Here is a 24,093-nt window from a genome sequence, read left to right on the forward strand (position 1 = left end):
TTGTGTGTCATCAGATTGTGGTGCATTACCGGCAGCATTTCCCCATCTCATACTTCCACCCGTGGTGCAAACTGATGAGTATGAGAAGGCAGAGTGTCTCCTCTGGGGAACGTTCCTCACGTGACCGTGGTGTGCACAATGACGAAGGGATTGAGCAGAAGCAAGTCCTTTGAGCAAGCCGGGGTTGGTACACTAGAAGTGAGGCAGAGGGGACAATAGCAAGGATGGTCAAACAAGCCAAAGGTCAAACACTGGAGCAGGATCGGATGGTCAGGAGGCAAGCCGGGTCAAACAAGGAAGCAGAACAGGTTCACAGGTCACGGGTACAAGGAGCTGAAGATAATCCAGCGCTGGATGGGACTAAGAGCGCTCCTTATATAGGGGCTGGGCTGGCGTGCTGTGCGTCATGACGTACGCGCGTCACGCCAGCACGCCTGCGTGCCCGCGCAGCCACGATCCTGCGCATGCACGGTTGTCTGTTACTCTCCATAGCCACGGAGACGCGATTGCGTCCCTGACTGCGGGACTCTTTGGGCCCTAGGAGCACTAGGCGTGGGGAGGAAGAAGTTAAATCCTCTATTACTTTGAATTATGGGCAGGGCCAGGGAGTCACGGCCATGACGTCATTGCTTGCTAGACGCCAGGCAGCTCTAGCAACCAGTGGCCAATAGAGCCTAAGGTGGAGACGGGGGGGTTTACCGCCCCCTGCAAAGTGCCGCCCTAGGCCTGAGCCTTGCTGGCCTTGGCCAAAATACAGTCCTGGGGGGAGGGCAGCATTTCATATTTGGACCCAGGCAGGACACAATGTCTTGGACCAGCCCTGACACTACACTAGGTAAAACCCACATGTGATGCTCAGCTTCTATCATTGAAAGAAATAAAGCACAGTGATGATGTCATCACTCCCCTTACGAGGTAATATCTGGGTTTCAAAAGGCATGTACTGCACAGAATTTGAATATCTCCGAAGGACTATATTTGATTACTTTTCTGATGCCCAGAGTTCAGCTTTAATTCCTATATGACTTATAAGAGTTTTCCTACCCTTTTGGTACTGAAGCCAAAGTTGTTGCTGGACTTTCTTGCTTGGGAACCGGATGGTACACGTGAGTTCCGAACCGTAGAGCGCCTCTGAAATATAATGCGTGCCGTATGTTTGGAGTATGCTCTGCAACTCTTCTCGACTGCTGTGAGAACTTATGACCTTGAGAACGTTGGCAAATCCTGTAAAAGAAACGTGCATGCAGTTACCTCCTTGCGAAGATCTCTACTCTTTTATTAGCCATGCATATGAATAATATTGATCATAAAAATGATAAAAATAGACACCTCCAACTTTCTCCTCCAGCGTTGTGGAGCTTCGAGCTTCCAGCTACAAAACGCTGAGGTGTGAATGCGCCTTAGCGATTTGTGCCTTATATATCTGTCTTGAGTTCAGCTTTAAAAAGCAACAATAAAGCAGGAAAAAAAAAAAAAGGAACGGACCTGCGGACAGAGATATTGAGTTGAGTTTGACTTTATACAAGTTGCTCCGCACCCTCCACTGCTGGACTACAGGATATCCCATGGCTTCGTTATACCGCACTTCACCTAAAAAGGATGAAAAGAAAAAAAAGAATTGTAAACCAATGAGGTCCTATAGAGACAAGAAGAGGCCGCACACCCCCAGCTCATTTACTGAAGAGAGATGTGAACGGCCTCAGCCTGTAACTCCTCCACTGACGCATTTCGCCTCGCCCACCGGGGCTTAAATAAAATGCATTTCGTGACTCAAATTGCCACTTCCTCAGTTCGGGGTGAAAACAAGAATATTCAGCCTGGAGCTAGGATGTCACCAGGTACATGAGGATCTCAGGGAACCTCCTTGAGATCCTCCAGGACCTGGTAGACATCAGAGCTTCAGGCTGAGGATATTTAAGAAGTGGCAATTTTGAGCCACGAAACGCGTTTAATTTGGTGAATTAAAGAAACAATTTGGTCCAGTTAAGCTGATGACTGCTACTCATTTTTACACATCTTATTCCAGACACCCCCGGCCGTTTGGATTACCGACTGGACCTGTGCGGGTCTTGTTTAGTTTAGAATTTAAATTCGGCTGAATTTTTTATTATTTGGAAATTCAAATGTATCTGAATTTCCGAATACAACAGCACCAAATTTCCACAAATCAGAAAAAACAATTTTATTATTATTTTATTTAGAATTTTAAAACTAATGATTCTAATTAATTTGATAACAGCAGGTTGACTGCCGAATTTCCGAATACAACAGTAACGAATTTCCACAAATCAAAAATAACAAAATTAATTTGTTTCATTTGGATGTATGAAATAAATGATTCTAATTCATTCGATAACAGCAGGTTGTTAAGGAGCAGGGTGGCCCGCCGCATCCTTAGCAACCGTGATTCATCTGTTGTTAAGTAGCAGGGAGGCCCGCTGCGTCCTTAACAACCATGATTCATCTGCCGAATTTCTGAATACAACAGTAACGAATTTCGGGTCCGCCGGTCACACGCGCGGGGGGGTCCGTGACCACGCGGGAGCGCGCCTCCGGGGGCGCGCGCTCGCTCCCTAGACCCTCACAAGCTAGTGACGTAGCCCTACGTCACTTTGCCTGTGAGGGGCTGACTGCCGACGTAGATCGGCGTTAGGCAGTCGGCAAGTGGTTAAAAAAGAAAAAAGAAAAAAAAAAAGAAGTGATTAATCTCAGTCCCATGGGACATCCCCAGGAGAGGAGTTTTATAGAGTTGTCCCCGTTTTTATACTCTCGCCCGCCTAGCAGGACTCCGCGCCGCAAGAGACCGTGAAATCCCGCGCTCTTTGGTGCATTGCAGTGCTATTGTGTGTTATAATTGGGATTTAATTATATATTTTTTTTACACAATTAAGTATTAAATGTAATGTCAGTAATATAACTCAATTATCCGGCATTAAAATTTTAATGAAATCCTTAACCTAAACAATGGACACCGTGAAATGAAATTCTTTATAGATTTGTCTTTATCTTGCACCGCTGGTTGGTTGTAGAAGAGCTTGCATGCTATCAAAACTATGAGAACTATGTGTCCATCCTCGGCAGATTAGGTGCACAGATCGACAATGGGAAAAAAATTGTTTTCCACCAGTTATGGACATTGGATGTACTACACAGGTCCAAATCCAAGTACATGGGACATACGCAGCATGTCCACTCCTTATGCCCCTCTCTTGCACCCCCCCACTGCACTCAGCCACTTCACCCACACTCATTACAATGACAGTTGGGAGCTGCTGTGTACAGTAGGTGTGGAAGCTGCTGCTGTCATAATCAGATGCAGTGTTTATAAACATTGTGCAGACTGTAGATAAAGAGATACAAATAAATAGTGTTTATAAACATTGTTCGAAGAGATACAAAGTAGCTTTGTTTATACAAACAGTTCAGATTGGAGATAGAACAATACAAAGTAACATTTTTGTAATAAACATTGTTCACAAGGAAGATAGAGAGATACAGAGTAACGTTGTTTATAAACATTGTTCAAATTGGAGATAGAGAGATACTAAGTATCTTTGTTTATAAACATTGTTCAGATGGGAGATAGAGAGATACGAAATATCATTGTTTATATACATTGTTTAGGCGAGAGATAGAGAGATACAAAGTAACATTGTTTATAAACAATGTTCAGGCGGGAGCTAAAGAGATACAAAGTAACATTGTTTATAAACAATGTTCAGGCGGGAGCTAAAGAGATACAAAGTAACATTGTTTATAAAAAATGTTTAGGCGGGAGCTAGAGAGATACAAAGTAACATTGTTTATAAACATTGATCAGACAGGCGATGAAGAGATACAAAGTAACATTGTTTATAAACATTGTTCAGACAGGAGGTAGAGAGACACAAAGTAACATTGTCTATAAACATTGATCAGACGGGAGATAGATACAAAGTAACATTGTTTATTAACATTGTTCAGGCAGGAGATAGAGAGATACAAAGTAACATTGTTTATAAACATTGTTCAGGCAGGAGATGGAGAGATACACAGTAACATTGTTTATAAACATTGTTCAGATGAGAGATAGAGAGATACAAAGTAACATTGTTTATAAACATTTTTCAGACAGGAGATAGAGAGATACAAAGTAACATTGTTTATAAACATTGTTCAGGCAGGAGATGGAGAGATAAAAAAGTAACATTGTTGATAAACATTGATCAGACGGGAGATACAATGTTACTTTTTTATCTCTCCATCTCCTGCCTGAACAATGTTTATAAACAATGTTACTTTGTATCTCTCTATCTCCCGTCTGATCAATGTTTATAAACCATGTTACTTTGTATCTCTCTATCTCCTGTCTGAACAAAGTAACATGGTTTATAAACATTGATCAGACAGGAGATGGAGAGATACAAAGTAACATTGTTTATAAACATTGTTCAGGCAGGAGATGGAGAGATAAAAAAGTAACAATGTTACTTTGTATCTCCCGTCTGATCAATGTTTATCAACAAAGTAACATTCTTTATAAGCATTGATCAGGCAGGAGATGGAGAGATACAAAGTAACATTGTTTATAAACATTGTTCAGGCAGGAGACAGAGATACAAAGAAGCATTGTTTATAAATATTGTTCAGACGGGAGATATAAAAGTGTCCGTTCACACTAGGTCAGATCCGACTTTGGGGTGACTTGCACGGACTTCATAAAATGAATGTCTATGCAAGTCGCTCCAGGTCGCCCCGAAGTAGTACAGGACCCTTTTTCTAAGTCGACTTGTGTCGCTCCTATTAGAACCGTTCCTGTACTACACTATGGGACGCAACGGTGCGTGACTTGTCAGGCTGACCAAGTCACCTGACAAGTCGTACCAGAGTGAATGGAGACTAAAAGTAACATTGTTTATAAACATTGATCAGACTGGAGTAGAAAGATACAAAGTAACGTTGTTTATAAACATTGATCAGACTAGAGTAGAAAGATACAAAGTAACGTTGTTTATAAACATTGATCAGACTGGAGTAGAAAGATACAAAGTAACATTGTTTATAAACATTGATCAGACTGGAGTAGAAAGATACAAAGTAACATTGTTTATAAACATTGATCAGACTGGAGTAGAAAGATACAAAGTAACGTTGTTTATAAACATTGATCAGACTGGAGTAGAAAGATACAAAGTAACATGGTATTGGCGGTTTGAAGGTTTCATTTTTCAGTATATTTTAAAAAAAAAACTATTTTTAATTTGAAAATAACTTTAAAACATTTTGTGCCAGAACCAACACTTTCCTATCTACCTGTAAGCAGCAATATGTCGGGTCTTGGCTCGGAGAGGACACCTCTGCATTGTTCTTCTACAGGGAGCGGGATGACAAGAAGTCCATCTGCCAGCTGTGGGAAATCTTTAATGAAGTTATTCTCTCTGTGGAAAGAACCAACGAAGATAAAACTAATTCTTCAACAAAAGTCACTATTTTAAGTCTACACCGGCGTTGACAATAAAGTTACATACCTCTGGCATGGAAGCCTCCTGGGGCCTTCACATTTGTGATTTCTTTTGAACCAATTTTAAACTTTTGAAACCTCAAACCTCAGAGTTATCTAGGAAGTCATTGCTTGGCCCCATCCTTTCCTGGTGGGCTTAGAGGGAGGCGGAAGGGAATGAGGCCAAGCACTGTCTTCCCAGGTAAGCTTGAAATTTGTATAATCAGTGGTCCTAGGGCTGTCTAGAAGAATACTGAACCAACTTGTAAGTACCTAGAGCAGGGATCCTCCAACTACGGCTCTCCAGCTGTTGTGGGACTACACGTCCCATGAGGCATTGGAAAACTCTGACATTCACAGACATGACGAGGCATGATGGGAATTGCAGTTCCTGAACATCTGGGGTAGACCCCTGCAGTAATGAATATGGCTCTGTCTCCCGTGATGTACGATAAAGAAATATGGATAATAATATGGAAATAGTTTGAAGACCCCTGATCTAAGGCACCTCATCGGCTATATACAGTGCTTTGTGAAAGTATTCAGCCCCCTAGAACTTTTCGACCTTTTGCACCATTTCAGGCTTCAAACATAAAGATATAAAACTGTAATTTTTTGTGAAGAATCAACAACAAGTGGGACACAATCATGAAGTGGAGTGAAATTTATTGGATATTTCAAACTTTTTTAACAAATGAAAAACTGAAAAATTGGGCGTGCAAAATTATTAAGCCCCTTTACTTTCAGTGCAGCAAACTCTCTCCAGAAGTTCAGTGAGGATCTCTGAATGATCCAATGTTGACCTAAATGACTAATAATGATAAATAGAATCCACCTGTGTGTAATCAAGTCTCTGTATAAATGCACCTGCACTGTGATAGTCTCAGAGGTCCGTTTAAAGCGCAGAGAGCATCATGAAGAACAAGGAACACACCAGGCAGGTCCGAGATACTGTTTTGGAGAAGTTTAAAGCCGGATTTGGATACAAAAAGATTTCCCAAGCTTTAAACATCCCAAGGAGCACTGTGCAAGCGATAATATTGAAATGGAAGGAGTATCAGACCACTGCAAATCTACGAAGGCCTGGCCGTCCCTCTAAACTTTCAGCTCATACAAGGAGAAGACTGATCAGAGATGCAGCCAAGAGGCCCATGATCACTCTGGATGAACTGCAGAGATCTACAGCTGAGGTGGGAGACTCTGTCCATTGGTTTGAAGCCTGCAATGTGGCAAAAGGTCGAAAAGTTCAAGGAGGCCGAATACTTTCGCAAAGCACTGTATCCCATCTCTCCACGAATTTCAAAATTCACACTGCCCTATGCCCACAATGCGGCCAACCATAAACCTACACTAGCCCACAGATTTTGGAGACTTAGACCTGGAGACTTGCACCTTTACATCAGAGAGATGATCCAGAGTACCCCTGGGCACCTACCCAGTACCCCCAGCCCAAGGGAAATATGGTAACCAGAAGGGTAAAAAGAAAAGCCACCAATCAAGCCTTATATTGTTTTTAATCAAATTTGGCCATCTAAGAGAAGACAGGTACTTTGGAATAAATTTCATCGGTATTACAAATCTTCTTTGGGTCAGATCTTTAATTTTATAAATATGTTGACTTTACTGAAATTAAAAATAATTGCTTTGAAAAAGAAATAATAATGGAGCACTAAATAAACACGAACTTCCAAAAGTGCAATGCACTTAGAATGTAAAATCTCATTGTCCCCCATGTGTGCTTGATAGCGGTGGACCTATAGAAGTGAAAATTGGTTCTGATAGGTATAACGTAAGATGCATTTTCTTTCAAAGATGAAGATCTATGGTGACAACAATTTAGTATTGGTGGACCTTGTTCTGGTCCTAGGCTGCTACCCCTCCAATTATGACAAAGTGCTAGAGACGGCCTGGTAATGACTTTGGAGGTACCCTATGTCTCTCTTTTGTTGAGGATCTCTCTCAAAATCCACATTTGGTTGGCTGGCTGGGGGGGCTGTGGGCCACCCCCCCCCCAAGTAAATTAAGCACCAGCCACCACTGTTCTCAACCAGGATTCCGTAGAACCTTAGGGTCCCTTCAGAGTATAGAAAGGGTTCCTTGAGCTGTGGCTGATTGACCTCCCATTTGGTGATCCCTGCATAGTTCTGGGTCCAAGGTCATCTGGCAGAAATAGCTGCATGATCCCAATGATCTTTTGGATCTTTTGAACTGTCTGTAAGGGGGCATTCTTCTCACTGACCACCAATGTAAGGGACATTCCTTCGACTGACTACCAATGTAAATAGCATTCTCCTCACTGACCACCAGTGTAAGGGACATTCTTCTCACTGACCACGAATGTAAGTGACATTCCTACGACTGACTACCAATGTAAAGAGCATTCTTCCAAATCACCACCAATGTAAGGACATTCTTCCCACTGACCACCAATGTAAGGGAAATTCCTCCCACTGACCACCAATGTAAGGGAAATTCCTCCCACTGACCACCAATGCAAGGAGCATTCTTCCCACTGACCACCAATATAGGGAGCATTCGTTCCAATGACTACCAATGTAAGGGGCATTCTTTCTACTGGTCACCAATGTAAGGGGCATTCTTCTCACTGACCACCAATAGAAGGAGCATTCTTCCCACTGACCATTAATGTAAGGGGCATTCTTCCCAGTGGCCACCAATGTGATGGGCATTCTTCTTACTGACCACCAACGTAAGGGGCATTCTCCATACTGACCACCAATATACAGTAAGGAGCATTCTTCCCAATTTTGTTTATTAAAAGTCTTGCAATCAATAAGCATAAAATCAATATACATAAATAAATATATACATATTTACATGAAAAGGGGAAAAAAAATACATAGCAAATTCTGCTCTCAAATAAAGACTGCCTTTACAGCAAAAACAAAACTCACATCATGAAACACATCAGTACCGGGAAAAATAATCTTAATAAGACTCACACCACCACACCAGACATCAAACCTGCGAGGTCAAGAAACAAAACCACCCCCATTATGCATGCAGCCCTTCTTCAAAAATGAAGATATTAACTAACAAAAGCTAAGGGCGTGAAAGAAATAGCATAGGAAAAAAGCTTTTCACCCAGAGATGGACAGTTCACCAAAAGCAGGTCTGATATTCCTCCACGCCCTTATCCAGACCGCTCGAGGCTCCCTGCCCTTCTCAAGACCCCGAATCTTCCCAACCTCACCAAGAATATCGTACACCACCACCCTGACAGGGAGGACTTTCTTCCGCAGGGTAATCTGGCACCGTGCATTCCACGTGAAGTAACGGACAACTATACTAACTAGAAAAAGTGTATCCAAATCAAAATCCCAGCGAGTCGGGAATGCCCCGTACACCCACTCCGCATAACTCATGCGATAGAGAAAGGGGATGCCTAGAGCCCTCCCCACCCTTTTATACACCTCTATGTTAACCACTTTACTACCAGTCACGTAACCTCTACGTCGGCTGACTTTGAGTGGTTATACCGGGATGATGCCTCTAGCTAGAGGCATCATCCCGGTACCGTTGTTTGAAGCCGACGGTCGGCTTTCCGTCGGTAACGATCGATGCGGCTTTGCTCGGGGCTACCGTCCCACCGGGAGCCCCGAGCACCCAGCCGGCACGTCCGCCGGCTGGATGGAGTCCCGATGAATGCCGGAAACGGCATCGATCGGGTCTCCGATGACGTAACCCGGAGGCGGCGTCCATGACGTCACGTCCGGGTTACTGTGCTGCAAAAGGCGGCAGATTTGAAAAACGGCTGTATGCAAAAATGCCGTTTTCGGCGTTTTGCATACAGGGAAGTGTAGTGGAGGGGTCTAGGGTCTTTTAGACCCTCGATCCCTCCATAAAGTGTACCTGTCACGACATATTGCTGTCACCAGGGATGTTTACATTGCTTGTGACAGCAATAAAAGTGATCAGATTTTTTTTTTTTTTAAAAACCTGTAATAAAGTTTAAAAAAAAAGAAAAAATAAATAGGAAAAAAAAAAAAAAAAAATTTAGCCGTCCCCGTCACCGTTAGCTCGCGCACAAAAAAAAACGTATACGCAAGTCGAGCCGCAAATGAAATCGCTGTTCAAACCACACATGTGAGGTATCGCCGCGATCGCCAGAGCGTGGGCAATAATTAAAAAAAAAGAGCTACACTCTAACTCTAAACTGGTAACCGTTAAATAAATTTAAAGCGTCGCAGATTGAGATCTCTATTGACCGTAGTTTGTCGCCATCCCACGGGGGGGCGCAATTTTAAACCGTAACATGTTTGGTATCTATTTACTCGGCGTGACATCATCTTTCACAATATACAAAAAAAATGGGCTAACTTTACTGTTTAGTATTTTTTAAATGCAGTGAAATGTGATTTTTCAAATTTTTTCCAAAAAAATGGCGTTTTAAAGACCGCTGCGCAAATACCGCGTGACAAAAAATTTTGCAATGACCGACATTTTATTCTCCAGAGTCTTTGCTAAAAAAATATATATAATGTTTGGGGGTTCTAAGTAGTTTTCTAGGAAAAAATACTGGTTTTAACTTGTGAACAAAAAGTGTCCGAAATAGGGCTGGGGCTAAAGTGGTTAAAGGGACACTGGAGCAAAAAGTGGTCCATAGACTCCACTTTACCAACACACTCCGCTCTAGGACAATCCCGATCATCCACAGGGCGATGCTTCAGGTTCCCTCTCACATAGAGCCTTCCATGGAAAGCGAGCCAGGCTTGATCCCTAAACTTCAAAGGGATTCTTCCTAAGTTAATTAAACGCAACCCCTCCCTCATTACGGGGCCTGGGCAATCCCTTAAGGTCAGCGACACACTGAAAGCAGAGCCCAAAATCCTCTTCTCCAGAAGCTTTCTGGGGAGGGACTTGATATCCCCCACTGTCACCTGCCACTGCCTAAGTATTTTCAGACACGGGGCAACATAAGCCGGAAGCTTGCCATGTCGGACTCTCAGACTTTTCACTGGCCCGCCATCTTCCCAGCATCGCAGAAAAGGTCTAAACCAAGATTGAAAAATACCCACCCATCCCGGCGGGGTCTCTGCTAACATATTACCAAGATTATACTTTAAAAAAAGCAGAGAAAAGAAAACTATAGGGTTGACCATTCCTAGACCACCCTCCCGCCTGGACAGGTAAGTTACATTGCGTTTGATCAGGTTCAGCCTATTTCCCCATAACAGTTGGAAAAAGCAGCTGTACACCCTTGCATAGAGAGATTCCGGCAAGATACAGACAAAGCTGACATATAAAAAGATTGGGATCAGGTAAGTTTTAATCAAGTCAACCCTTTCCCTCAAGGAAAGTTTCCATTTCTTCCAGCTTGCCACCTTGGCATTGGCATTCAACAACCTGCTTTCCCAATTTCGATGACCATAGTCACCAGGACCAAATTTGATGCCCAACACTTTAATTTCCTGCTGGGGCTCTGGGAAGGCATCCGGAAGTTCGAAGCTTTCACCCTCCTCACCCATCCAGAAAACTTCACTCTTTTCATGATTGATTTTAGAGCCAGAAGCCTCAGTGTACTGCTCTATCACAGAGACCACCTCCTGCGCCTCCTCCATCCCAGAGATAATAACAGACACATCATCGGCATAGGCCACGACCTTCAAAGGCGGCACACCAGCAATGCCCAAAGGCACCCCACACAACGATCCACTCTCTAACCTTCTTATGAAGGGGTCGATTGCGAATACATATAGCAGGGGGCTCAAAGGACACCCCTGGCGCACACCAGAGCCAACCTCAAAAGGCCGTCCAACCCAACCATTAACAAGTGGGAAGCTCTCAGCCCCTTTATATAATGTTTTCAGCCAATCAATAAACCTCCCCTGCAGGCCGTATCTACCAAGTAGCAAATACAGGTACTCATGATTGACTCGATCAAAAGCCTTTGCCTGATCCAATGCCAGCAAGTACTTTCTCCATCCAGCAGCCCTGCATCGCTCCAAAGCCTCCCGGACAGCTAAAATTGCTGAAAAGGTACTTCTGCCCTGGACCGAGCAGTGCTGATGATTGGACAACAAATCGCCTGCTACTGACGACAAGCGCCAAAAAAGAATCTTCGCCAAGATCTTTCTATCAACATTGAGAAGACTGATGGGGCGCCAGTTCTCAATTATTGAGGGGTCTTTACCTTTTGACAGAAGAATCACAGCGGATTGCCTCATGGAGGGAGGGAGAGAACCCTCTTCTAAACAGCTGTTATAAACCTCCGCTAAAAAGGGAGCCAGAATGGACTTAAAACACTTGTAAAATTCAGCTGTCAACCCATCTGGCCCAGGCGACTTTTTGGTAGCCAGCTTCTCTATAGCACGAACTACCTCATCCGCTGAAATTGGTTCTGTCAAATCCATCAAAGGCAATGTATCGTTTCCCAATCCTGGAGTAGAATCCAGAAAGCTTTCCATCCTGTCCCGACTAAGGTCCTTTCTTCCCAGAAGGTCTGCGTAATATGACCTGAAGATCTCCAGGATCCCTGATCTGGACTTCACCAGGGAACCCGTACTATCCCTCAGACCTATGACCGTCTTAACTGCTATGCCTTGCTTACAGTTCTGGTAAGGATCAGGCGAGTGATATTTCCCATAATCTCTCTCCAGAACCAAGGAGGCATGCCGGTCGTATTGACACTTCCTAAGAAGAAGCTTTACCTCCGAGATCTCCCCTGGATCTCCTCCATACGAGACAAGACGATCAAGCTTCCTCCGCAAATGCTGGTAGGCAATATACATACCAAGCTGCTTCTTCTTACTTATGGCCTTGAAAAGTCCAAGCGCCCTTTGTTTCACAAGCTCCCACCACTCTGACTTACTGCTGCAAAAGTCCAGAATAGAAACCTGTGCCTGAAAAAAATCCTCAAAGGATTGTCTTACCTCTACATCTTCCAGGAGAGCCGAATTCAGTTTCCAGATACCCCTTCCCCTGGGTGGAGTGTCCGAGGCATTCAGAGTCACGGACAGCATACAGTGGTCAGAGAACTCCACCGCCCTCAACTCAGGAGCCGAGAAAGCAGAGTTCTCCTTTAAAAAAAACCTATCTATCCTACTCCGACTATTCCCTCTCTGAAACGTGAATCCTGTGCTGCCAGGGCAGTGCTTAATGTGCACATCTACCAGGCCTGCTTGTCTAACCATATCTCTAAGAAAAACGCTATCATAACCCAGCCTGTCTATGGAGACCCTCCTGTCTTCAGGCCTAATTATGGTGTTAAAGTCACCTCCAAAGACAACCTGCTGGGATGTAAAAAGGAAGGGCTTGATCTTTGTGAAGAGGCATTTCCTGTCCCATTTTGACTGCGGTCCATAGATATTGATCAGGCGCAGGTCCTGCCCCCTAACAGAGACGTCTAAGACCATGCATCTCCCCATTTCTACCTCAATTATCCGCCGGCACGTTACCATATCGGTTTTAAAAAGAACCGCAACTCCGCTGCAAGGCTCAGCCGCAAGAGACCAAAAGGAGGGACCGCATCTCCACTCCCTTTTTGCTAGATGGACATCGGCCAAAGTATTGAGCCAGGTCTCTTGCAAAAATAAAATCTCAGCATCAAACTCACTGAGCAAAAATAAGGCAATATCACGAGCTCTTGCAGATTTCACGCTGGCGACATTAATGGTCGCCACCTTTATCAGAGCGGGCACTGCCATCAGGATGATTGGGGTAGTCGTTTCTTAACCTCCACCACACTCTCATCACCCGAGACAGCTCTTTTTACACTATGTGACTCCCCCTCATCCATAGATGATAAAGAAATGCATAAATCGGATACTAACTCCTCCCCTGATAACACAGAAAATGAGTTGCCAAGAGGAACCCCTCCTGGCTCTAACTGTAAGGAGGAAACGACCGCTTTACTGGTTTTCCTCTTTTTCTTTTTCTTCCTCCTTGTCCTCTCCCACCCCTCCTCATCCGAATCCTCCACAACAGAGGGTGAGACATGGGACATGGACACCCCTCCCTCAACCCCATCGACCCCACCACCATCCAGCACCCCTGCACCCTCTTGGCCGCGTTTGCGGTGTCGAGAGACAGGGACTGGAGATGGAGTAGGCCGAGGGGGAAGATCCACTATATCCGCCCCCCCAGCAGCTTCCGCTAGTCTGGAGGATCTACGCACAGTAGATGTAGGAACAACCACAGGAGGGACAGACTCAGGGACCACATCACTAGGGGAAACAGAATCTGACACAACAGACACAGGAAGGACAGACTCAGGGACCACCTCACTAGGGGAAACAGAATCTGACACAACAGACACAGGAGGGGCAACAACAATTTCCTCTCTAACTTCAGCTGCTTCATCTTCTTTATCAAGCCTCTGCAGCTCAGTCTCCAATCCTGGCAAGTTATGCAGTGCCTCTGGGCACTGGCTATATGGATGACCCAGCTGCTGGCACAAATTGCACCGAATCTGGGTGCATTCTCTGGCCAAATGGCCTAAATCCTGGCACAGTGAGCACTTCTTGTGGGTGCAGGGCGATGCAAAGTGGCCTTTATCACCACATTTATTGCACACCTTAGGCTGACCTTGGTAGAAAATGGTCAGCCTATCCCTACCCAGAAAGGCTGAGCAGGGAAGGTGCTGAACTACATCGCCCAGCACCCCCAATTTTAGTGACACTGTCCAGGCCCCTGTCCATATCCCATGCTCATCAAGGACCTTCCGCAGTGGAGTGAGGACCTCGCCATATCGGCGTAGCCATACTAATAAATCAGCCTCTGGTATGGATTCGTTACGCACCAAAATGGTCACTGATTTTATCAGAGGCTGCCTTGAGATCACTTTTGGCACCAAACCACTCCACTGCTGAAGGCCCTTGCACCTCCTAAATCTCTCCCAAAAGAGATCCAAACTTTCAGGTTTTACAAACGACAAATCAAATTCATAACTCCCCACCGGGCAAATTAAAGCAAAAATATCACAAGCTTTAAACCCCATTTCCAAAATCAACTCAGCCATCCTCCCCCTTACTGGTGGAGTTCCATCCCCCACCCACCTCAACTGTACCACATTCCTCCTCCTATACCCACCAAACCTCCCTAAATTTTGACTAATAACAGAATTCCCACCACCCACCCTGGTGTGACTCCCCAAAGCTGAAGCATAGCTTCCAACATTCCTCCCAGCAGAAAATCCATCAGTTTTTTTTTAAATTATCTGACACACACTTAGCAGATAACGATTGCACAGATTCGGGATTGATCTGTGCAATCAAATCTTTCCTCTGCTGAGCAGGAGGAGAAATGTCATTTTTATTTTTCCCAGCATTACTAACCCCTTCACCACCACCCACCACATTCATTGCTTTAACATTAATGTCATTTTTTATACTTGCTGGGATATTTATTATTGCTGTTGTCTTCACAGCAGAATCCATAGCTGCTGCTGCACTGGTAAGAGTTTCAGCGGTCATCTTCTCTTCCACTGGGACAGAGTTTTCAGTTGTAGAAACAGAATCCTGTTTTAACACAGCAGCAGGTAAAGCATTGCAGGATATTTCCATTGCTACTTCCATTCCACTCGCAGCACCATGTTGATCCCCCTCCCCCACTAGCAATCAGCTGGTCAATCAGCCCTGGAACACTGGGAAACTCAGCTGAAGCAAAATCTATGGAGTTTGCAGCCATTTTGCTTGCAGAGGGACTACTGGTCTCAGCAGGAGCAGAAAAATCCATGCCTGGGGTGTTAGATGCAGGTCCATCCACATTTTTCTCACAATCTGGTGATTCGGTCAGGGATTTACCCTGCATGTCTGCACCGGATTTATCCTCAGCAGTAACTCCAATATGCAGTTCCTTCTCACCTGGGACACCATCCACTACAGCAGGTGGGGCAGACATGCTGGAAGGCAGCATGGTGTACTGGGATTTCTCCACCAGTACTGGCTTTGCTGGTTTGAATCTCCTCTGCCCATCCTCAGGGATTTCTGATGGATCATCAGAAAAGACAAACTTGTCTGCTTTCAGGGGTGACTCCATCTCCTGGATAAATGTCAGGGATCCATGTCCACTCTCAACCCCCTGGCTGGTTACCGCTGGCGATTCCCAGTCCTGATATGGGGGGAGAGGTGCAGAGGCAGATGGAGCCTGGTCATCCATTAACGGAGGCTGCTGATCCACAGATGCTGATGCTTGGCGGGTAAATCGCCTCTCATTGTCAAACTTTTCTTTAAACACTCCGCTTCTGCCTTTTAACTTTTCCAGTAATAAAGATTGTTTCTTTACCTTATCTTCCAATTCCTGTAGCTCAGGCTTCATGGCTGTGCGATTTTTACTCCAGGCCTGGCAGTATTTGGCTCTGAAGGATTTGTGTTCAGCCTTCAAAACTTTAAGTTTTTCTTCAGCTCTTCCAATCACCCTAAAACGATTGATAACCTTCTGGCTGAAGACATCCGCATTCTCACCAGGGCCTGGACCCACAGACAGGTCCTCCACCTCCTCCTCACTAGGCCCCGTGTCATCAGGGGGATCCCTCCCAGGGCCTCCCCCAGGATCAGGCATTGTTCCTGGGCCAAGCTAGCAAGCAAGGCCCAGGCTTTGAAAAGGGCTGGATCTCACAGAGAGCTCCTTGGGTGTGTCCTCCTCCTTCTTCCCACTGACCACCAATGTAAGGGACATTCTTCCCACTGACCACCAATGTAAGGGGGACATTTTTTTATGACCGCCAGTGTAAGCTGCATTCTTCCCACTGACCCCCAATAAATTAGACCTGGAAATTATGTAAAGGGTTCCTCTGCGGTAGAAAGGTTGCAAAAGGCTTTTCTAGCCCCGTTAACAAGTCCATAATTCTCTTCAGAGGCTTCAAGCTGTATATTTCAGAGTCAGGCAGGCGATACATTTTCTGGCTCAGCTATGCATGATCCTATGTCACCTTTCCTCCTCCAGTCTGCTCCCTGGACAATGAATCAGTATTATCTCCTCAGTCCAGTGAGCAGGAAGGTCACCCAAGAAGCTCCAAAGCTGAACAAGGGAACAGTAAACTGATCTTGGCTGTGCAATGAGATGGAGGTGTATGAATTACATCGGCAACTGAACAGAATTATAAACCTTTGGCAAATAAAGCAATAAACATGTTTTTTTTTCTTAACTGCACACTTGCACGCTTGCCCAGTGTGCCATGGTCGAAGGATTTACTGTTCATGTCCCCTATCTGTCCTTGGCTCCTGCTGCTGAACTGATGGGGCCTGGGGAACTTCTATGTAATTTCCAGGATCCATGACTTGTAGGAATACTGTGCATGAGCCCAAAGGTATTTAAATAGTTTCCTCACTTCCCCTAGGCCCCCTGCTGGACTGATTGGGTAAGCTCTAACCCCCCCCCCCCTCCCCTCCTATCAGCAACCCTGGGGTATAGGGCTTGCTGAAAAATCAAGTAGATTGTGTATGAAAAGGAAAGGTTCACTTTTTAGCTAGTCCTTCACCCCAGGGGCACTAATAAGAGGTGGGGAGAAGAGCCTCCTATACCAGGCCTGGGCCCCATCAGTTCACTGGGGGGCCAGGGCTTGTTACAGGAGGGCCGGCTCTACTTCCCCCCTCCTATTGGCGACCCTGGGCTGAAGGGCTAGCTCAGGGGTCTCCAAAATGTCTCACCAAAGGTCCAGTTTACTGTCCTTCAGACTTTAGGAAGGCCGGACTAGGGTCAGTGGAAGTAGACAATGTCCTGGCATCCAGTGGGAATAAACAATGCCCTATCTTTGGTGTCAATGGGAGGACTAGTGCCCTAGAGTTGGTGTCAATGGAAGGAATAGGGTCCCATCATTGGTATCAGTGGGAGAAATAGTGCCCCATCGTTTGTGTCAGTGGGAGGAATTGTGCCCTTTTGTTGGTGCCATTGAGAAGACTAGTGCCCCATTGTTGGTGTCAGTAGGAGGAATAGTGGCCCATCATTGTTGTCAATGGAAGGAAATATGTCCCATCGGTGTCAATAGAAGGAATTATGCCCTATCATTTGTTTCAATGGAAGGAATTGATGAAAGTTGGAGGAATTGTGTCCTTTTGTTGGTGCCATTGGGAAGATTAGTGCCCCATTGTTGGTGACAATGGTAGGAATAATGCCCCATTGTTGGTGTCAGTTGGAGGAATAGTGCTCCATCGTTGGTGTCAATAGAAGGACCCCTGCCCCATCGTTGGTGTCAGTGGGAGGAATTGTGCCTTTCTGTTGGTGAATTGGGAAGACTAGTGCCCCCTTTTTTTTGTGCTAGTGGGAGGAATTATGCCCCATCGTTGGTGTCAATGGAAGGAATTATGTCCCATCGTTGGTGTCAATGGAAGGAATAGTGCCCCATCATTGGTATCAGTTGGAGGAATTGTGCCCTTTTGTTGGAGCCATTGAGAGGAATAGTGCCCCATTGTTGGTGTCAGTGGGAGGAATAGTGGCCCATTGTTGGTATCAATGGAAGGAATTATGCCCCATCGTTGGTGTCAATGGAAGGAAGTATGCCCCATCGTTGGTGTCACTGGGAGGAATTGTACCCTATCGTTGGTGTCACTGGGAGGAATTGTGCCCCATCGTTGGTGTCACTGGGAGGAATTGTGCCCTTTTGTTGGTGCCATTAGGAGGAATAGTGGCCCATTGTTGGTATTAATTGAAGAATTATACCCCATTGTTGGTGTCAGTAGAAGGAATTTTTCCCCATCGTATGTGTCAATAGAAGGATATATGCCCCATCGTGGGTGTCAATGGAAGTAATTGTGCCCCATCATTGGTGTCACTGGGAGGAATTGTGCTCCATCGTAGGTGTCAATGGAAGGAACTTTGCTAAATCGTTGGTGTCCGTGGGAAGAATTGTGCACATTTGATGGTGTCAGTGGGAGGAATAGTGCCCTAAGAGCCAGATTGAGGAAAGCAAAGGGCCACATCTGACCCCCAGTCCACAGTTTGGAGACCGTGGAGCTACCTAATAAGCAGACCTTGCATTTTCATACAAGATCCACTTTAATGTTCCAACAAAGCTCAGTTTCACCAGCCAGCCCTGCCTATCTGGGAACCTGAGCTATTGTAAATAATTAGGAAATGAATGCAAAGCAAGTTAGTGAAATTGCTCATGTCAGGCCAATAATTAATAGGTGGATTCAAACAGAGGATGGTTGTTTAGGAGGTCGTATTTTATAGCTTCACTGAGGATGGAATATTTATTGTGTTGTAAGGTGCGATCCCTTGGCATTAATAAACAAAAATCTGCCGTGGAATAATTTTGAGTGTCATTTTTATCCCTCTATCCCTGCTTATTCGGAGACAGAAAAATACAGAATGAAGATCTGGGAAAGGTTAGAGCTTCGTCTTTGATTTACATTTCAAGAGATTACAGAGAGGATGTCCCATATGCATTGTCTGTTCCATCAGACACCTTCTCTCTACAAGACCATCCTCTCTCATAATGTATAATGCACTTATTTAGGTTTTCCTAACTAAAACACAAATGGAGGAAAACAGTAAAGATCTAGCAACACTTTTCTGGTAGTATGGCCCCTTAAAATGGTTTGCACCAAATATATAAATGTAGCACTACTCCCATGGGAGCTGCTGTGTGTGGCTTCCCCTGGGTTACCATTAGCAACAGTAGACCATTCTGACATGTTTCCAAGTGTTTTTACCTCAGACAAGGACCAGTCCAGTTTCTTTGGTTTTTATGTTTTATTAGGAACTTGGGGTGTGGGATACTCCAATTAAACTGACCTACAGTGCATTGCGAAAGTATTCGGCCCCCTTGAACTTTTCGACCTTTTGCCACATTTCAGGCTTCAAACATAAAGATATGAAACTGTAATTTTTTGTGAAGAATCAACAACAAGTGGGACACAATCATGAAGTGGAATGAAATTTATTGGATATTTCAAACTTTTTTAACAAATAAACTTAAAAATTGGGCGTGCAAAATTATTCAGCCCCTTTACTTTCAGTGCAGCAAACTCTCTCCAGAAGTTCAGTGAGGATCTCTGAATGATCCAATGTTGACAGATAGATAGAATGATGATAGATAGAATCCACCTGTGTGTAATCAAGTCTCCGTATAAATGCACCTGCACTGTGATAGTCTCAGAGGTCTGTTTTAAAGCGCAGAGATCATCATGAAGAACAAGGAACACACCAGGCAGGTCTGAGATACTGTTGTGGAGAAGTTTAAAGCCGGATTTGGATACAAAAAGATTTCCCAAGCTTTAAACATCCCAAGGAGCTCTGTGCAAGCGATAATATTGAAATGGAAGGAGTATCAGACCACTGCAAATCTACGAAGATCTGGCCGTCCCTCTAAACTTTCAGCTCATACAAGGAGAAGACTGATCAGAGATGCAGCCAAGAGGCCCATGATCACTCTGGATGAACTGCAGAGATCTACAGCTGAGGTGGGAGACTCTGTCCATAGGACAACAATCAGTCATATACTGCACAAATCTGGCCTTTATGGAAGAGTGGCAAGAAGAAAGCCATTTCTTAAAGATATCCATAAAAAGTGTCGTTTAAAGTTTGCCACAAGCCACCTGGGAGACACCAAACATGTGGAAGAAGGAGCTCTGGTCAGATGAAACCAAAATCAAACTTTTTGGCAACAATGCAAAACGTTATGTTTGGTGTAAAAGCAACACACCTCATCACCCTGAACACACCATCCCCACTGTCAAACATGGTGGTGGCAGCATCATGGTTTGGGCCTGCTTTTCTTCAGCAGGGACAGGGAAGATGGTTAAAAATGATGGGAAGATGGATGGAGCCAAATACAGGACCATTCTGGAAGAAAACCTGATGGAGTCTGCAAAAGACCTGAGACTGGGACGGAGATTTGTCTTCCAACAAGACAATGATCCAAAACATAAAGCAAAATCTACAATGGAATGGTTCACAAATAAACATATCCAGGTGTTAGAATGGCCAAGTCAAAGTCCAGACCTGAATCCAATCGAGAATCTGTGGAAAGAACTGAAAACTGCTGTTCACAAACGCTCTCCATCCAACCTCACTGAGCCCGAGCTGTTTTGCAAGGAGGAATGGGCAAAAATTTCAGTCTCTCGATGTGCAAAACTGATAGAGACATACCCCAAGCGACTTACAGCTGTAATCGCAGCAAAAGGTGGCGCTACAAAGTATTAACTTAAGGGGGCTGAATAGTTTTGCACGCCCAATTTTTCAGTTTTTTTATTTGTTAAAAAAGTTTGAAATATCCAATAAATTTCATTCCATTTTATGATTGTGTCCCACTTGTTGTTGATTCTTCACAAAAAAATACAGTTTTATATCTTTATGTTTGAAGCCTGAAATGTGGCAAAAGGTCGAAAAGTTCAAGGGGGCCGAATACTTTCGCAATGCACAATATGCTGAGACGATAAAGAAAATGCTGATTTACGCCGGTTAACGCTGACTGACGCTGGTTAACGCTGTTTGAGCTAGGCACGGCTAGGCCCCTTACTTTACTCCTCCTTTGACTGTAAAAGAGTCATTTTAGCTTCCTAAGGCACTCCTTTCCTGAGGTAGCTGTCCTTTATAGTAGACTGCACTGCTGAGCAACTTCAGGGCCCTTCCTGGTGCCCCCTTTTACCCTCTAATCTTCAGGGCTTAACAACTTGGCACCCCCTTTGCTATGACACTCTGGGTTAGCTGACTTCTGGATCCCCTAAACCCCTCTGGAGTGGTCCCCTCTATCTTAGGCAGACCCCTGGGCAGATGCTTGAGTACTCACAATACTGTTTTTCCAGAAGTATTCTGCCCAGCAGCTCCACTTGGTCAGCACACTGGATCCTTCTGCAACACAGCTCAACCCCTGGTCCCTAGGCCGACTGCCTGGACCACCTTCCTCAGCAACAGGAGGAGAGACAGCCATCACCCTCCTCCTGGGTCCTGGTTTCCCGCCCGAAGACACCCTGTTACATGCCCCCTCCGGATTTATTTCCAATTCCAGGATGCATAGCAGCAATGACCACCCACTGGGACAGTCATAAACCCTGGTGTGCTATTAGCTAGGCTCCTTCCACTGTCCAACAAGGTCCCTCATTGGATACAGTGGGGAGACTCCCCAGACTCAACAGGTCACACCTGGAAGCACGTGACAGGCTAACTAACAGATCAGACCCTCCTGATTAGCAGAACAGGGTCACTTATATGCTTTGCCTAGCACCTACCTAGGAGGGTGCTACATAAATATAATGATGTACATGTGATGTATGGTAGTCATGGTCATCTCCATCTACATAGTTACATAGTTAGTCAGGTTGAAAAAAGTCCATCTGGCTCAACCAATAAAAAACAAAAAAACAGTAAAGAAAACACAACCATACAATCCCATATACACAATCATATACCCGCCCCAACCATACAATCCCCTATACACAATCCTATACCCGCCCCAACCATACAATCCCCTATACACAATCCTATACCCGCCCCAACCATACAATCCCCTATACACAATCCTATACCCACCCCAACCATACAATCCCATATACACAATCCTATACCCTCCCCAACCATACAATCCCATATACACAATCCTATACCCACCCCAACCATACAATCCCATATACACAATCCTATACCCGCCCCAACCATACAATCCCATATACACAATCCTATACCCACAGTTGATCCAGAGGAAGGGGAAAAACCCCAGCAAAGCATGATCCCATTTGCGACAGCAGGGGAAAAAAATGCCTTCCTGATCCCCCGAGAGGCAATGGGATATTCCCTGGATCAACTTTACCTATAAATTTTAGTACCCAGTTATATTATGTACACCTAGGAAAGAATCCTTTTTAAAGCAATCTAGGGAGCTAGCCAGAACCACCTCTGGAGTGAGTCTATTCCACATTTTCACAGCTCTTACGGTGAAGAAACCTTTCCGTATTTGGAGACAAAATCTGTTTTCCTCTTGACCTTAAAGTGAATAACTCAACACCAAGTTCACTATATGGACCCCTTATGTATTTATACATGGTGATAATATCCCCCCTTATGTATTTAATACATGGTGATAATATCCCCCCCTTATGTATTTATACATGCTGATCATATCCCCCCTTAATCTCCTCTACTCAAGAGAGGATAAATTCAGTTCCTCTAATCTTTCCTCATTGCTGAGCTCCTCCATGCCTTTTATCAGTTTGGTTGCCCTTCTCTGCACTTTCTCCAGTTGCCCGATATCCTTTTTGAGAACTGGTGCCCAAAACTGAACTGCATATTCCAGATGAGGTCCTACTAATGATCTGTACAGGGGCAAAATGATATCACTCTCTCTGGAGTTCATGCCTCTTGCGGCCAACATGTACACTAAGTTCAATATTATTGCGCTCGATTAACCTCCAGAAACCTGCGAGGTGGGTCCTAAGATTTTGACTGCCTAGGGGCCTCCACAGAGTTTAATCCGTGATACCTTGCATGTGTGCAAATTAGACATGTACGCCCTGTGCTTGCATTTGTGGTTGTGCGCAGGGCGATGGGGTTTCATTCATTATTTTTTTTATTATATTTTGATATATTTTTTTTTCCATTTAACTTTGTTGTTATCACACTGGGACTAACAAGCCCCCTATGTGATAACATTGGGTAGGCGACAGGTTCTTGATGAAGCTAGTGGAGACCACTGTAGTAGCTGTGTCTTCTCCAGTGATTTTTAGCTTCTAGAGCAGCCATTCTCAACCAGGGTTCCGTGGAACCATAGGGTTCCTCAAGGGATGTCTAGGGAATCCATCAGCTGTGGCTAACTGAGCTCCCATCTGATGGTAGCTGCAAAGTGGCGTGACTGCAAGGGCATCATTCTGGCCACCCTTGTAATAGGGATATTCTTCGCCTGGGGTTTCTCTAGGAGTAGCTAGGGGTTCTTGAAACTGTGGCTATCTGACCTCCCACCTGATGGTACCTGCATAGTTCTAGTACCAACACCACTTGGCAGAGCCAGTGGTATGACTGAAATGGCTAGGGGTTTCTTGAGCAGTTGATAACTGACCTCCCATCTGATGATGCCTATATAGTTCTAGGGCCAACGAGCACTTGACAGAGCCAGTGGCGTGACTCCAAAGGTGTCATTCTGGCCACCCCTGCAATAGGGACATTCTTCCTCTGGGGTTCCTCCAGGGTGGCTAATGGTTCCTTGGGCTGTGGCCAACTGACCTCCCATCTGACAGTACCTGCACAGTTCTAGGTCCAATGCCACTTGGCAGAGCCAGTGGCATGACTTCAAGGGTGTAATTCCGGCCACCCCTGTAATGGGGATATTCTTCTCCTGGGGTTTCTCCAGGGGTGGTTATGCATTCCTTGAGCTGTGGATAACTGACCTCCTATCTGATGGTGCCTACATAGTTCTAGGGCCAACACCGCTTGGCAGAGAAGGAGGCATGACTGCAAAGGTGTAATTCTGGCCACCCCTGTTATGGGGCCAACACCACTTGGCAGAGCCAGTGGTATGACTGCAAAGGCGTCATTCTGGCCACCCCTTTAATGGGGAAATTCTTCTCCTGGGGTTTCTCAAGGGGTTGTTATGCGTTCCTTAAGCTGTGGATAACTGACCTCCTATCTGATGGTGCCTACATAGTTCTAGGGCCAACACCGCTGGGCAGAGAAGGAGGCATGACTGCAAAGGTGTAATTCTGGCCACCCCTGTTATGGGGCCA

At 45.0% G+C, this 24,093-nt stretch overlaps 1 protein-coding gene across 2 annotated transcripts in view; it reads right to left on the reverse strand.

Moving 5' to 3' along the window:
* The window catches only part of ASTN2 (astrotactin 2), a 409,628-nt gene that overhangs the window by 76,592 nt on the left and 308,943 nt on the right, over positions 1-24,093 (reverse strand). For both annotated transcript variants that reach the window (XM_082263954.1, XM_082263953.1), the window contains 3 exons: positions 5,293-5,417; positions 1,486-1,590; positions 1,045-1,224 (listed from right to left, as the gene is read on the reverse strand). In XM_082263954.1, coding sequence (XP_082120080.1) covers positions 1,045-1,224; positions 1,486-1,590; positions 5,293-5,417 — 410 coding nt within the window. The remainder of the gene's footprint in view (positions 1-1,044; positions 1,225-1,485; positions 1,591-5,292; positions 5,418-24,093) is intronic.

The sequence above is a fragment of the Pelophylax lessonae genome (assembly GCF_965119305.1).
Source record: "Pelophylax lessonae genome assembly, chromosome: 7".
Lineage (NCBI taxonomy): Eukaryota > Metazoa > Chordata > Amphibia > Anura > Ranidae > Pelophylax > Pelophylax lessonae.